This window comes from Triturus cristatus, chromosome 1_2, assembly GCF_964204655.1.
Source record: "Triturus cristatus chromosome 1_2, aTriCri1.1, whole genome shotgun sequence".
NCBI classification, from domain to species: domain Eukaryota; kingdom Metazoa; phylum Chordata; class Amphibia; order Caudata; family Salamandridae; genus Triturus; species Triturus cristatus.
The window spans coordinates 261,648,426-261,662,749 of record NC_140580.1 but is presented as its reverse complement, the minus strand read 5'-3'; the positions used below and the strand labels follow the sequence as shown (position 1 = coordinate 261,662,749).

Here is a 14,324-nt window from a genome sequence, read left to right as displayed (position 1 = left end):
GGGTGTTAATGTTATTTTGATTTAGGATAGGGCAAATAACTGACATAATAACAGGCAGTGATATTGGAAACGGACGATACTTTTTCAATTTTAGAATGAATGGGAGATTATTCAAAATCAAGCCAGTGTACTGCCAGTCACACATCCTGAAATAAGATGTTAACTCAGTAAGCTCAATATTATAAGACCTGAATGTGGGAGGCTTCAAACAATAATATGATGCAAGGTTCCAATGAGCAGACTTTAAACTTATCTATGGTCATCGGCCAAGCAGAAGCCTCTTTCTGAAGACTGATTTGAAAATATTTCACAAGCTTATTATCAATTCACAGAGGAACCGGCAAAATGTGTCCTTGTGGCGAAATAGCATTGTGGAACCGACTCTAAAATGCTTTGTTTTGAAATCTGTATAGCCTGCTTTTAAGTTGTCTATTCACTTTTTTCAAAATATACGTCAGTAGCCTATAAACATTGTTAAATCTTCTAAAATGTCTGTTGTAATCATATTGGGTTTGACCAGCATGTTTAAAATACTGTTTAGCCACTATATTTTCAAGTAATGGCTCGAATGATAGCTCCGCCCCATTGTTTTAAAACGTAGCCCTGCCTCCATTAGTTGATCTTTCAGTCACCCCCCCCCCCCCCTTTACTTCCTTCCCCAATGTTCGGGTCTAGTTGCGCCCCAGATATGTTTAGAAAGATTTATCTTAAAGCATGGCGACTAATTGTGGTGATTTACTCTGGTAAGCGTTTGTTTTTTATTTGCTCTGCTCGAGCTCGAGTTGAACCTGACCTCTGGTCCGGGTCGTCCCTTGAATTCTCTGGTTGGTCCAGCGAATTCGCTAACCAGCACACCTCCCGAAGTAGAAGACGACGTCGGCGCCTTGCATACTACTTAAACAATAAACCTCAAACGTGTAGTTTCTGCTATCAGGAGCCGCTAAAAAAACGCTTATGCATGATGCAGAGTTGCGACGGCAAGCCCGCCAAACATTGTCCCGTGTTAGTACACAACCGCGTGGTCTCCCCAGCTCTTCACCTTGTGTTTTTTCCGCTTCTTTGACTCCTCTGAATATACCATGGCTGTCACGGCTTCCGCCACCGAGCTCTCGTCGTCCCCGAAGGTCCTGCTGGGCATTTTATGACAACTTTAAAACTCCCAAATCCAGTAGCAGACACGCCTGTCCCGGGATTAGTGTGAAAGGAAAAAGCTAGGGTCACAGCTTCCGGTCCACGCAACAGACAGTAGTAAACATAAAGGAAAGACTGTAGCAGACTACGCAAACGCTAGAATGCATAGTCGAACGGGTAAATAACACAGAGTAAATGCGTTACTTACTTCCTCTAATACAGTGAGGATGTATGAAGTTTCTTCAGAGTATTGTGCCGTTAGCAGGTGCAATAGTTTGGTTAATTTTAACAGCTTTGTAATTGCGATTCTCCTATTAACATGACTAGAGAATCTGAATTTCATTAAAGACATGGAGGCTATCATTATGCATGAATCCTTTAATGCAGATCACAAGCAGCCGTACTACATCACAAAGAGAAAACAGTTCTAGAATGCAGTGAGCATAAGCTATAAATGGCATGCGAGACAAACAGACTGCCTCTTTTAAATGAAACGAAGCAACAGAAGTTCAAAGGAGAGATCCAACTTGATCTTGAAACTGAAGATGGAGGGAGTTTTGAAGCGGGATAAAGAATGCAGCAGGATATCAGGTGGAGCTGTCTCCACCTGATGCTCACTGCATTCTAGAACTGTTTTCTCTTTGTGATGTATTGCGGCTGCTTGTGATCTGCATTAAAGGATTCATGCATAATGTAACCTCCGGTCTTGTAATGAAATCCCGTGGTTATGGTTAAAAATGGCAGATTCTTGAGATGATATAATAAATATCTCTTAAACACAATTGTATTTTGTTCTGTAGAGGAGGTATTTACCGTACAGGCGTTTATTTTGGTTTATCTGCAGAATCGAAGTCTGCACATGTAAACCAATTGCTAAATATTTCAGATGTGCGTTGTTTTTACTCCAAAAGCAGCAGGACAGCTCTACCATAACCGTGGCGCCCGAAAGTGGTTGTCCTCTCGGATTAGGGTTTCCAGCATAGTAATTACAGCAAAGGCTGAGGAGTGTGACCATAGAAATAGTTATCTTAGCATTGGAATTATAATCTTTTTCCTCTTCACTTTGTACAATGAACAGAAAAATAAAATATGCATCATAGATTGTGATGAACGATCATCACAGGGGCATAGTGATAAATGGTTAATCAAATGTGCTTGAGCTGGGTATCCTACCAGTAAAGGAAAACAATGTAATCTCATCCTAGTCAATAAATAGCGGTTACAATTTTTGGAGACAAAGGAGAGACAGGAAGCATGACCCGTGGAACTGGGGTGGCGGAGTGAGCTAAAGAATGATGATGGATTAAACCCAGATCTGTTGACTGGGGGTAAGTGCTTGCAATGTTCAACACTCCATCCATCACCCCCCTTTGGTTTTGCTTTGTTCGCCCTAAGTTGGCAGGGTATGCCCAGACGTGGGTCCCTTGCTCACTTTGCCACTGGATTCAAGCTAGCCTGGCTGATGAAGGCTGATTAGCCAGAAACCGGTCCCAGGATGCTTGTTTCCGGTCCAGGGAAGACATGGCTTGGCAGTTCGGGCTGGACTGTTGAGGCACAGGGTCAGACTGATTTGCATATGGCCATGTCTGAACTGGGGTGGCGGAGTGAGCTAAAGAATGATGATGGATTAAACCCAGATCAGTTGACTGGGGGTGAGTGCTTGCAATGTTCAACACTCCGTCCATCATCCCCTTTGGTTTTGCCATGACCACACTAGGCAAGGTCTGGTAGGTTAAAACCGTAATTTTACATTGATTGTGTTGCCATCTTTCAAGTTCACACTTGGTGAGGAAAGCTTCTCTTAACTTTGATTTAGGGAAAGACAAGCAGTTAGAGGGTGATTCATACAAAAATGCTAGGCCCAAATCTGAAAAAGACTGCTTAATATAAGCTAGTCACGGAATACTGTTAACTTGGTCAAGATTACTTATGTCTTTTATCACTGCTTAATTTATTGTGACCGAATCCCTTTTCCAGATTCTGAGCCATAGAAGGGGCGGAGCCAGTTTAATAGAGTTGGTTAAAAAAGGGAGACCAAGTTCTTTGTGAGCAACTAGGTTTGAACAAGCAATTTGTCCTCCACAGTCTGCAAGGCACCCACCAAGGCTGTGCCCCATATTTCGGCAACATAAGTGGCTAGGGCTACAGATTTTGCCAGGTAGATTTCTACCATTTCCCTGATTTTTGTTTGCCCTAATTAGAGGCACATTTCCACAGAGCTGCTAGGCTTCTTTTCATCATGTTTGTTCTGTTTTCAACCATAGCACTCCAATTTCATCATCATCATTTAAACTTTATTTCGGCAATAAGCCATAAAAGTCAGCAAGAGATAAGTACAACATACATATATACAATTCATCATAATAATGGGAGATATTTTAAATTTAATTGGCGATAAAATTTGTTTTATAAGTAACCCATAAGTACACAATACCGCATATAAAAATATAAATAACTATGTATAAGTTAATTAAAAGCCAGACAAAAGTTGATTACATGGACGGTCGAGACAATAAGACATGTACAAAAATCAGAAAGGGGGGAATGGAGGAAGGCAGAGCATAAATCAAAGTGTATTTACAGTTTATAACCAGATCGTTTCCTAATAAAATACACACTGTATAAAAATCTGCTTGTTCCAAACACCACTAGCTGTGAGGTGTTTGACTTGAATATACGCTCTGCCTCTTTATAGTATCTAACCCCCACATAGTTACAAACCGGTTTGATCCAACAGGCCCTTGGTTTTTTGTATTTCGGGCAGAAAAAGAGTAAGTGGGCAGCATCTTCTTTAGCCCCTAGAGAGCAAAGGGTGCACAAGTCAGGCCCTTTTGCCTTCCCCCAACGGGATGTATATGCATTAATCTGTAGAACCCCATACCTAAACTGTAAGTATAATGTTTTTGCTAATGGGGGACAGATCTCATCCATAAATTGCTCTAAACTAGGTGTATCTTTGAAATTCAAAAATTCCAAGGTCAATTTGCTAGACGATGAGCTATACAATAGTTCTCCGTTGACATACGACCAAAAGGTATCCTTTACAAGCTTCCTAGAAGACGATGTCATGTTCTGTGGAGCATCCCATAAATGTGCAAGCCCTAATCTCTCATACCACTTTGAAACATACTTTACCTATGGAGTATTCAAATAGCCATCAATCTGAGATAATTCAACTAGTCCACTTTTATAGACACTCAGTTCCGGGGTTACCCATAACCTGACCCAATACAACAACGGTCTTAATATTACTTGGTAATCTATTTTTTTTAGATTAATATCTAAAAATACAGGAACCAAAGGGGTTCTAGTTGGTATTTTTAGTAGACTACGCACAAAGTGATTTTCCACTTTTCCAAAGGTGTTGTTACAATAGTAGCCCCAAACCTCAGCACCATAGAGGGCAGCCGATTGTGCCTTAGCTTTGTATACTTCAAGAGCCGGGGATATAGCTTTGGAGTAGCTAGCTCCGTGGACTATTAGAATAGGCATTGAGTTTTGTTTGAGGGATAGGGAACTTTTGTCCATCTGTCCTTTCCAAGACAAGTTACTGTCCAACAGTATCCCCAAATAGGTAAAACTCCCAACCTGTTCCAATTTTTTATTTTCAAGGAACAGATTACTCCTAAGGGATTTTTTGGGGTTTATGGACATATACTTAGTTTTGCTAGGATTTATTTCTAACCCCTTCCCCACACAATATTTTTGGAATGTGTCAACCAAATTTTGTAAGCCTCTCGGAGTTTGAGAAATAAGGATAGTATCGTCGGCAAATAATAATGCCGTAACCGCTTCACCACCTAGCTTTGGGGAATCATGCACACAGTTACTCAATTTAATTTGGAGTCAAAAAGAATACCCAGATACATAAAACTCTCTACCCACTCTAGGGGGCCCCGGTCTGCTTGAAGAGATTTTGGCATTTTTTTTCTTGACCCAGCTGCCATAACAAATGTTTTTGATTTATTAACAAACAGTCCCAGATCTGCCATATAGTTTGTGTATGAACCAATCAGGCGCTGTAATGCCAGTGATGTTCTGGCCAGCAGGACCGCATCATCTGCGTAGAGCAGAACTGGCAGGCGTAAACCACCTACAAATGGAATATCCCTACATTCTGCGGTCAGAACTTCGTTGAGGCTATTGGTGTACAATTAAAAAAAAGGGAGCTAAAACGCACCCCTGTCGGACCCCGTTTTCAATACGAAACAATTTGGTGCATTCTCCCTGTTCACCAAACATGACAACAGCCCCTGCTTCTCTATACTAATCTCTGATAAAAAGAATTATGGTCTTGTCCACACCTATTGACTCCATGAGAACCCACAATTTAGTGTGGCTGACACCGTCAAAGGCAGTGCACAAGTCCATTAAAGGCATGTAAAGCTGACCCTTTTTAGCATGCACATATTTAGCGGCAATCAAGGCTAAATGTAGGCCTTGATCAACCATGCCCCTACCCTTTCTAAAACCATATTGAATCTCAGCTAATACATTATTTTTGTATGCCCAATCCTCTAATCTATGTAAAAGCAATCTCCCCATTAACTTGGCAGTGCTATCCAATAAGGAGATTGGATGGTAATTTGCTGGGTTCGATGGGTCTCTCTTCTTGTATATAGGAATAATCAATGATTGTTTACAGGATGCTGGGGGCCCCACTTTGACAACTGCATTAAAAACTTGGGCCAGGAGAGGGCCCAAAAAATCTTTTGGCCAAGAAAAATATCCGGTGGGACTCCATCTGAGCCGCTGCCTTAAGGAAGGCGATTGGGACAGTGCAAGCTCAGTTTTCTGTAAGGAGAATTCCAACTCCAGTTGAACCAGCGGTGAATCCTCAGAGTCATTAGTATCCTATCCTTCTGTGAATGAAAAATATTCTGGAAGTGAGTCAACCAAGAGGTCATATATTGTGGTGTTATGGAGACTTATGACTGATATTATTACTTTGGTACAATGGATATCGCAGCTATGACTGTTGAGTATTACCCATGTAGAAGCATTTCAATTGGCATTACGTTCATGCTGGCAACCATGCCCCATGCACCGAGGTGATCACTGCTAGTAATCTTGCATGGGTGGCCCCTAATGTAATCTTGCCTGATGTGGACACTATTACAACATATTAACAATAGTAGCTCAGGATTTTTTTCACTTTTCAAAAGCAGCTCTTATTATGGAAAAGGTTGGTGACCCCTGTGTTAGATTTTAGAAAACAATCGGGAGTGTATTTTTCCCATTGACTTCTATTGAAATAGGCGGAATTTCATGTGGGAAACAGGTAAAAGAAATTTTTTGAGGGCTAAAAAAATCGTGAGTCTTCCGCCTGAATCAGTATTGGCATGAGAAAAATATTCCTTTTTCACCGGGTGTAACCATTTGATTTATTCCTGGATTTCCACTACTGGTTGTGCTGGAGTATCTCCTGTGTCCTTGACATCTTCTTCAGAGTCAGAGTTGATAATTATTTAGTCGTCATGTTCTGCCTGCGAGTTAAATGTAGCGTCTTGTGATTTAAAGATGACAGGACCCTTTTGGTTCCTGATAGACTCCGTGGAACAGTGCCATAAGTGCATGGGTGTGGGTGATAGATTTCATGATGAAGAATGTTTCAGTTAACAGTTTCATGCTGAGGAATAAAGGTGTGTAATACCACGCTTGTGTGGAATGATAATTGCATGTACCCAGGCAGGGGAGGACGCTCCAACTGGCAACGAGATAGGGGATTACATAAACCCCGCGATCCGAAGGACCAAGAGTGCTCTCCCGGAGAGTTTGCCGTGATCCAGCAACCTTCTCGTGCGTGCCACGTGTGCCTCAGTCGAAGTGGAATTTGAAGATTGGCATGTGTGGAGTCCAAAGAGCCACTGCAGCCAGAGCAAGGCCTGTGAAGAAAGTGAAGGCCTTACAGAAAGTTTGTTTGTCATCAGCTAGAAATGTGCTGGTAAAGTCGAGACAAGAGATAATATGGCACAGTCTAACACAGTGCGGTCACTCATACAGTATGACAACGCTAAGGGCAGCAACAACTAGGTACAGAGACGTGCTAATGGCAGTAATAGCTGAGTGCAAGAAAGCGTTAAAAGCAGAAACATTTTTGACACAAACACTAAAGGCAGTAGAAACCAGATACAATGCACAGAGGTGAGAAGGGTGAAGAGCCCATGCAAGAAACAAAGTCGCTAATCACTGCTAAAGAAGAAGACAGCACATCACAACCAGAGAGCAGGCACAATGACCCAAATGTTAGCATGTGGCTAGTGCTTGACAAAGGTGCCAGTTCAAGCGGGCAAAAAGAACTATTGATGGACAGAATGCAGAACAATGTCATACATTCACCCCAGTACAGAGATCTGGGCCTAAATCCATCGTTTTTTTGCTCACCATGCCATTCCAGTTTGGACCCAGCCATATGCAAATCAGTCTTGACCCTGTGCCCCCTGGGAACAGTCCAGCCCGAACTGCCAGGCCAGGTCCTCCCTGGACTGGAAACAAGCATCCCAGGACTGGTTTTGGGGTTTCACCCCTCTTCAGCCAGGATAGCTTGATTCCAGTGGCATGGAGAGCACGGAACTCACGTCTGAGCATACCCGTCCCACTCGGTGTGACAAATGCAAAAAGAACTATTGATGGACAGAATGCAGAACAATGTCATACATTCACCCCAGTACAGAGATCTGGGCCTAAATCCATCGTTTATTTGCTCACCATGCCATTCCAGTTTGGACCCAGCAATATGCAAATCAGTCTTGACCCTGTGCCCTATGGGAACAGTCTAGCCCGAACTGCCAGGCCAGGTCCTCTCTGGACTGGAAACACGCATCCCAGGACCGGTTTCAGGGTTTCACCCCTCTTCAGCCAGGATAGCTTGATTCCAGTGGCATGGAGAGCACGGGACTCACGTCTGAGCATACCCGTCCCACTCTGGGTGACAAATGTAAAAAGAACTATTGATGGACAGAATGCAGAACAATGTCATACATTCACCCCAGTACAGAGATCTGGGCCTAAATCCATCATTATTTTGCTCACCATGCCATTCCAGTTTGGACCCAGCCGTATGCAAATCAGTCTTGACCCTGTGCCCTATGAGAACAGTCCAGCCCGAACTGTCAGGCCAGGTCTTCCCTGGACTGGAAACAAGCATCCCAGGACCGGTTTCGGGGTTTCACCCCTCTTCAGCCAGGATAGCTTGATTCCAGTGGCATGGAGAGCACAGGACTCACTTCTGAGCATACCCGTCCCACTCGGGGTGACAAATGCAAAAAGAACTATTGATGGACAGAATGCAGAACAATGTCATACATTCACCCCAGTACAGAGATCTGGGCCTAAATCCATAGTTTTTTGCTCACCATGCTATTCCAGTTTGGACCCAGCCATATGCAAATCAGTCTTGACCCTGTGCCCTATGGGAACAGTCCAGCCCGAACTGCCAGGCCAGGTCCTCGCTGGACTGGAAACAAGCATCCCAGGACCGGTTTCGGGGTTTCACCCCTCTTCAGCCAGAATAGCTTGATTCCAGTGACATGGAGAGCACGGGACTCACATCTGAGCATACCCGTCCCACTCGGGGTGACAAATGCAAAAAGAACTATTGATGGACAGAATGCAGAACAATGTCATACATTCACCCCAGTACAGAGATCTGGGCCTAAATCCATCGTTTTTTTGCTCACCATGCCATTCCAGTTTGGACCCAGCCATATGCAAATCAGTCTTGACCCTGTGCCCTATGGGAACAGTCCAGCCCGAACTGCCAGGCCAGGTCCTCCCTTTGCGGTTCAAGCGGGCAGCAGACAGTGCCCGAGCGATCTACACTCCTGACAGTAGAAAATTCCGCAGGTTATAATGATGCTGCATTCCTAAAAGCACCGCCTCCTTTCAATACCACCAAAAAGCCGAACATTGGTGACAGATGAACTGCATGAATTGAATCCTTCAAAGATTTCATTGATGCATTGGAAGAAGCAAATGACAAAAAGATCATTAAATATCTAATTTGGATTCTGAAAGAGTAAAAGAAGTCAGAAAGAAAATAAAACACAGTGGTGAAGTGACTGTCATGGTCGCACATAAGCCTAGCATATCCTGAAGACATCAATGCTTATGAAGACACATACAGTGTTTTGTCTTATTTCTCATCCCATTCCCCCTTCCCCTTGACGCTCTTTTACAACTTCATGGTAGCAAAAAACATTGTAGTTGAAATGAGTTTCAGGAGACATTGGGTTCAGTCATCTCCCTAAAGGAAGGCCTGGAGTTCAGGTGAGTGGCTTTGACAGAAGGCAAGCCACAAAATCTATCTTACTTTCGGGAGACATGGAGCAAGACCAAGACCATATTGATGCCCACGATATGTCCCAAGCCCTAGCAGCAGATATTTTAGATAAACAAGATATGAACCAGTTGGTACATAACTTGCAGTTAGAAATGCATAGATTACGTGCTGAAAATGAAGAGTTACGCAAAGAAGTTGTTCGTTTTACACCAAGGGACAGTCCCTGGGATACATCACCTAACAAGGGGGCAAAAAATCCTTTTGATTATGGCTCTTGTCCTAAAATGTTTCAATCATCACATTTAATGAAAATTCTAAACCTGTACAAGTAGCAGTCGCAGTACCAAATCCTATTCGCTTAGCCGTGCCTAAAAAAGATTCACAGGAGATAGTTCAAAGTTCGCAATTTTTATTAGTTAGTGTCAGTTAATTTTAATGTAAACCATAATCTTTTCCCACTGACTCAGCCTAGGTTGCTTTTGTATTATCCTATCTTGGGGTGCGGCAGCAAATTGGTCAATACCTCTAATTGAGAATGATGATCCGATTTTATACAATTGGCTGGCTTTCAAAACAGCCATGTATCATTTATACGCAAAGCATGTTTTTGTACAAACTAGTGATAATGAACTTTTGAATTTAAGACAAGGAACTAAAGATTTGGTTTTTTTTAAATCTGTTTTTATTAATTTTCACATTATGGCAAGTCATACGTGAGCTTCACATATACATCAAACTGGTGCTTATTAAAGTTGCTTTGTACATAAATCCGCTGATCAGGTCCACAACATGTGTGTTCTATCTGCTCTATATCTTACTCAGCATCTTGACTTATTCTCGTTGTATATCTCTTCATATTAAGTTGTTACTGTTGTTGGGGGTGAGGTGGGCTCGTCGTTATTATGGATGTGGAACAGAGCTGACAGGATCTCATCCCAGCTGCAAGCAATGGGGATCTTACGAAGACCTAGCGTGTCTTCCCTATGGAGTGCTACACTATCTGCTTTTTCCCAAGTGAGCATGGAGCGTTCCACTTTCTGGTGATCAGCCTCTTTGCAACCACCATCCCCAGATCCAGAAATCGGGATGTAACTTTATTATTGCAGTTCCTGCAATATAGATATAAAATATATATATGCCATTCTGGGGAGAGGTCTCTGCTCGTGCAGTGTGCTGGGTCTTCTGCTATTGCTTTCCAATATTCGGTCAGAGTAGGGCATCCCCAAAGCATGTGTAGTAAATCAGCATCCGTGAGTAAGCATCTGGGGCATGTTGCGCCTTGTCATTTGAAATAATGGTTAATCTTTTCAGGTGTGAGGTAAGCTCTGTGTGTGATGAAAATTAAATCTGGCGTAGACATGTGTTTCTGGGGATGTGTGTGGGGCTCTGCAAAATCAAAGACCATTCTGAATTTGAGAGTTGTCAACCTATCTCAGCTTCCCTGTGCTGCCTGAGTGGCGACAGGTCAGTGACTGTATGATGCCTTAGCGAGGCCGCGAACCATTTGGTCAAGTGTCCTCCTTGACCCATGATGTGTACATATTGCACTGTAAGGTGCGTGGCTGGTTCTGTGGATAAATCACCTCATTTGGCGGCGAGTGCTGCCATGAGAGAGCGGTGTAATAGTAATTGCCCGGGAGTAGTTCCTCTTCTTCCACAAGTGTGATGTACAGGAGTGAAACCACCATTGCGGTATAAGTCTCCTATGTCTTGGACTCCTGCGTCTCGCCATTGCTGTAATTTTACCGCTGAGGCAGCTATGGTGCCTCTGGGAGTCCCTTCTAAAGGGAGAGCATATGGAGTGGATGTATAGGTTATGTATAGTATCTGCAGAAGCATTTATACACCACGCAAAGCAGTGATGAGTCTGGGGGTTTGGTTTTGGCACAGGGGTGGAAAAGCCTCATTTAGGTCTGGGAGTTGCACAGGTGAGAGTGTGGTCGCTGTATCTTCTCTATATCTATCTGCCATCCACCTGGCCACCCACTGCAGTTGGGCAGCCAGGTAGTATTGTTCTAGGTTCGAGACCGCTAGGCCCTCTTGGTCTACTGGCAGATACAACTTTTTAAGTGCTACATGGTATTCTTGAGCTTCCCCATATGAAGTCTTTGATCAGATTCTCTAAGGGGCGGAAATAGGATGGGGGGACGTATAGTGGGAGGTTCGTAACATAGTATAAGAAACGGGGGAGGATTACCATCTTCGTCAGTGTCACCCTACCCATTACTGATGGTAGTAGGTTCTTCCAAAAGGCCATATGGGACCTTACTGCAGATAGAGCTTTGTCTATGTTTCCATCTAGTAGATCTGATGGGTTACGATATATGCGTATCCTGAGATAACGTAATGTGGCTGCGCACCATTTAACTTGTTCCCCATTCAGTGTGTAGCCCGGGTCTATATCACATTCGCCAAAGGAGTATAGCCTGGATTTGGAGACATTCACCTTCAGTCCTGATATGGTAGCAAATCTGCCCAGTGTATGTGGCAATTGTTGGGGTATTCGGTGGATGTCTCTTACGTTAGCAAGAGATCATCCGCATACAGTGATATGACGTGTGTGCCATCTCCCAAGATGATGCCCTCCCCTATTTCCAATCTGGGCACCTCTGCTAGTGGCTCAATTGCTAAGGCAAAGAGCAGTAGGGAGAGGGGGCATCCCTGCCTGGTCCGCCTGCACACCGTTACCGGTTCTGACACATAAGGGCCTGTTTTTACCCATACTGTTGGCGCGTCATGGAGTAGTCAATCAATCAATCAATCAAGCCATTTATAAAGCGCACTACTCACCCAGAGGGTCTCAAGGCGCTGGGGGGGGGGGGGGGGGGTGCCGCTACTGCTCGAACAGCCAGGTCTTGAGCTTCTTCCTGAAGGAGAGGTGGTCTTGGGTCAGGCGCAGGTCGGGAGGGAGGGAGTTCCAGGACTTGGCGGCCAGGTAGGAGAAGGACCTTCCTCCTGTTGTCGCTCTTCGGATGCGGGGGACGGCGGCGAGGGCGTGGCTGGCTGATCGGAGATGGCGTTTGGGAGCGTGGAAGTTGAGGCGGTTGTTGAGGTAGCTCGGGCCTTGGTCGTGTAGGGCTTTGTGTGCGTGGGTGAGGAGGCGGAAGGTGATTCTCTTGTTGACGGGGAGCCAGTGCAGGTCTCTCAGATGTCCGGAGATGTGGCTGCTTCGGGGGATGTCGAGGATGAGTCTGGCTGAGGCGTTCTGTATCCGCTGGAGTCTCTTCTGGAGCTTGGCGGTGGTTCCGGCGTAGAGGGCGTTGCCGTAGTCCAGTCGGCTGGTGACAAGGGCCTGGGTGACCGTCTTCCTGGTCTCGGTGGGGATCCACCGGAAGATCTTCCGTAGCATGCGCAGGATGTTGAAACAGGACGAGGAGACGGCGTTGACTTGTCTGGTCATGGAGAGGGAGGAGTCCAGGATGAAGCCCAGGTTTCGTGCGTGGTCTGTCGGTTTGGGTGCGGTGCCCAGGGCGGGGGGCCACCAGGAGTCGTCCCAGGCGGAGGGCGAGGAGCCCAGGATGAGGACTTCCGTCTTGTCTGAGTTCAGTTTCAGGCGGCTGGTCATCATCCACTCGGCTACGTCTTTCATCCCTTCGTGGAGGTTGGCTTTGGCGGTGGCGGGGTCGTTGGTCAGGGAGAGGATCAGCTGGGTGTCGTCGGCGTAGGAGATGATGTTGAGGTTGTGTTGGCGTGCGATGGCCGCAAGGGGGCTCATGTAGACGTTGAAGAGGGTGGGGCTGAGTGAGGATCCTTGGGGGACGCCGCAGATGACTTCGGTGGCCTCTGACTTGTACGGTGGTAGGCGGACTCTCTGTGTCCTTCCGTCAAGGAAGGAGATGATCCATTCCAGTGCCTTCTCCTGGATTCCGACGTTGCTGAGGCGCTGCACTAGGGTGCGGTGGCAGACAGTGTCGAATGCCGCGGAGAGGTCTAGGAGGATGAGGGCCGCTGTTTCTCCGTTGTCCAGCAGGGCTCGGATGTCATCGGTGGCAGCGATGAGGGCGGTCTCGGTGCTGTGGTTGGCTCGGAAGCCAAACTGTGAAGGGTCGAGGGATCCATTCGTCTCGAGGAAGGCGGCCAGCTGCTTGTTGACGGTCTTCTCGATGACTTTGGCTGGAAACGGGAGGAGCGAGATGGGGCGGTAATTCTTGAGTTCGGTGGGGTGCGCTGTTGGTTTCTTTAGTAGAGCGCTGAGTTCGGCGTGCTTCCAGCTCTCAGGGAAGGTGGCGGTGTCGAAGGAGGTGTTGATGATGTCTCGCAGGTGGGGTGCGATGACAGCGTCGGCCTTGTTGAATACGTGGTGAGGGCAGGGGTCGGTCGGAGATCCGGAGTGGATAGAGTTCATCGTGTGGATGGTGTCTTCTGTGTTGATTGGGGTCCAGGCGCTGAGGTTGGTGGTGGGGGGCGTTGGTGCGGTCGTGGGGGGCGTTGTTTGTGGGGTGAAGCTGTTGTGTATGTCAGCGATCTTGATGTGGAAGTAGGAGGCGAGGGAGTTGCAGAGGTCTTGCGATGGGGTGATGTCGTTGTTTCCGGCGTTGGGGTTGGAGAGCTCTTTCACGATGTTGAAGAGTTCCTTGCAGTTGTGTGCGTTGTTGTCCAGCCGGTCCTTGAATGCAGTTTTCTTGGTGGCGTGGATTAGTTGATGGTGCTTCCGGGTGGCGAGCTTGAGGGTGGTCATGTTGTCCGGTGTTGGCTCCCTTCTCCAGGCTTTCTCGAGGGCTCGGCAGTTCTTTTTGGAGCTCTTGAGTTCGTCGGTGAACCATGGGGCCTTCTTGCTGCCGGGTCTGTTGGGCGGGGTCCTCAGTGGGGCTACTTCGTCCGCGCAGGTGCTGATCCACTTCGTGAGGTTGTCGGCGGCCTGGCTAGGGTTCGCTGAGCTGGCTGGAGGGTGCTGTCTCAGGGAGGCGGCGAG

The 14,324-nt window shown here is 46.0% G+C and overlaps 1 protein-coding gene across 2 annotated transcripts in view; it reads right to left on the bottom strand.

Moving 5' to 3' along the window:
* The window catches only part of LOC146867129 (nucleolar RNA helicase 2-like), a 796,160-nt gene extending 794,915 nt beyond the window's left edge, over positions 1-1,245 (bottom strand). Inside the window, exon 1 of one of the 2 annotated variants that reach the window (XM_085603581.1) lies at positions 1,040-1,245. In XM_085603581.1, the coding sequence (XP_085459707.1) occupies positions 1,040-1,138 (99 nt within the window). In that variant the 5' untranslated portion in view covers positions 1,139-1,245. The remainder of the gene's footprint in view (positions 1-1,039) is intronic. The other variant, XM_085603582.1, reaches the window with a different exon arrangement.
* Between the last annotated feature and the right edge of the window lie 13,079 nt (positions 1,246-14,324).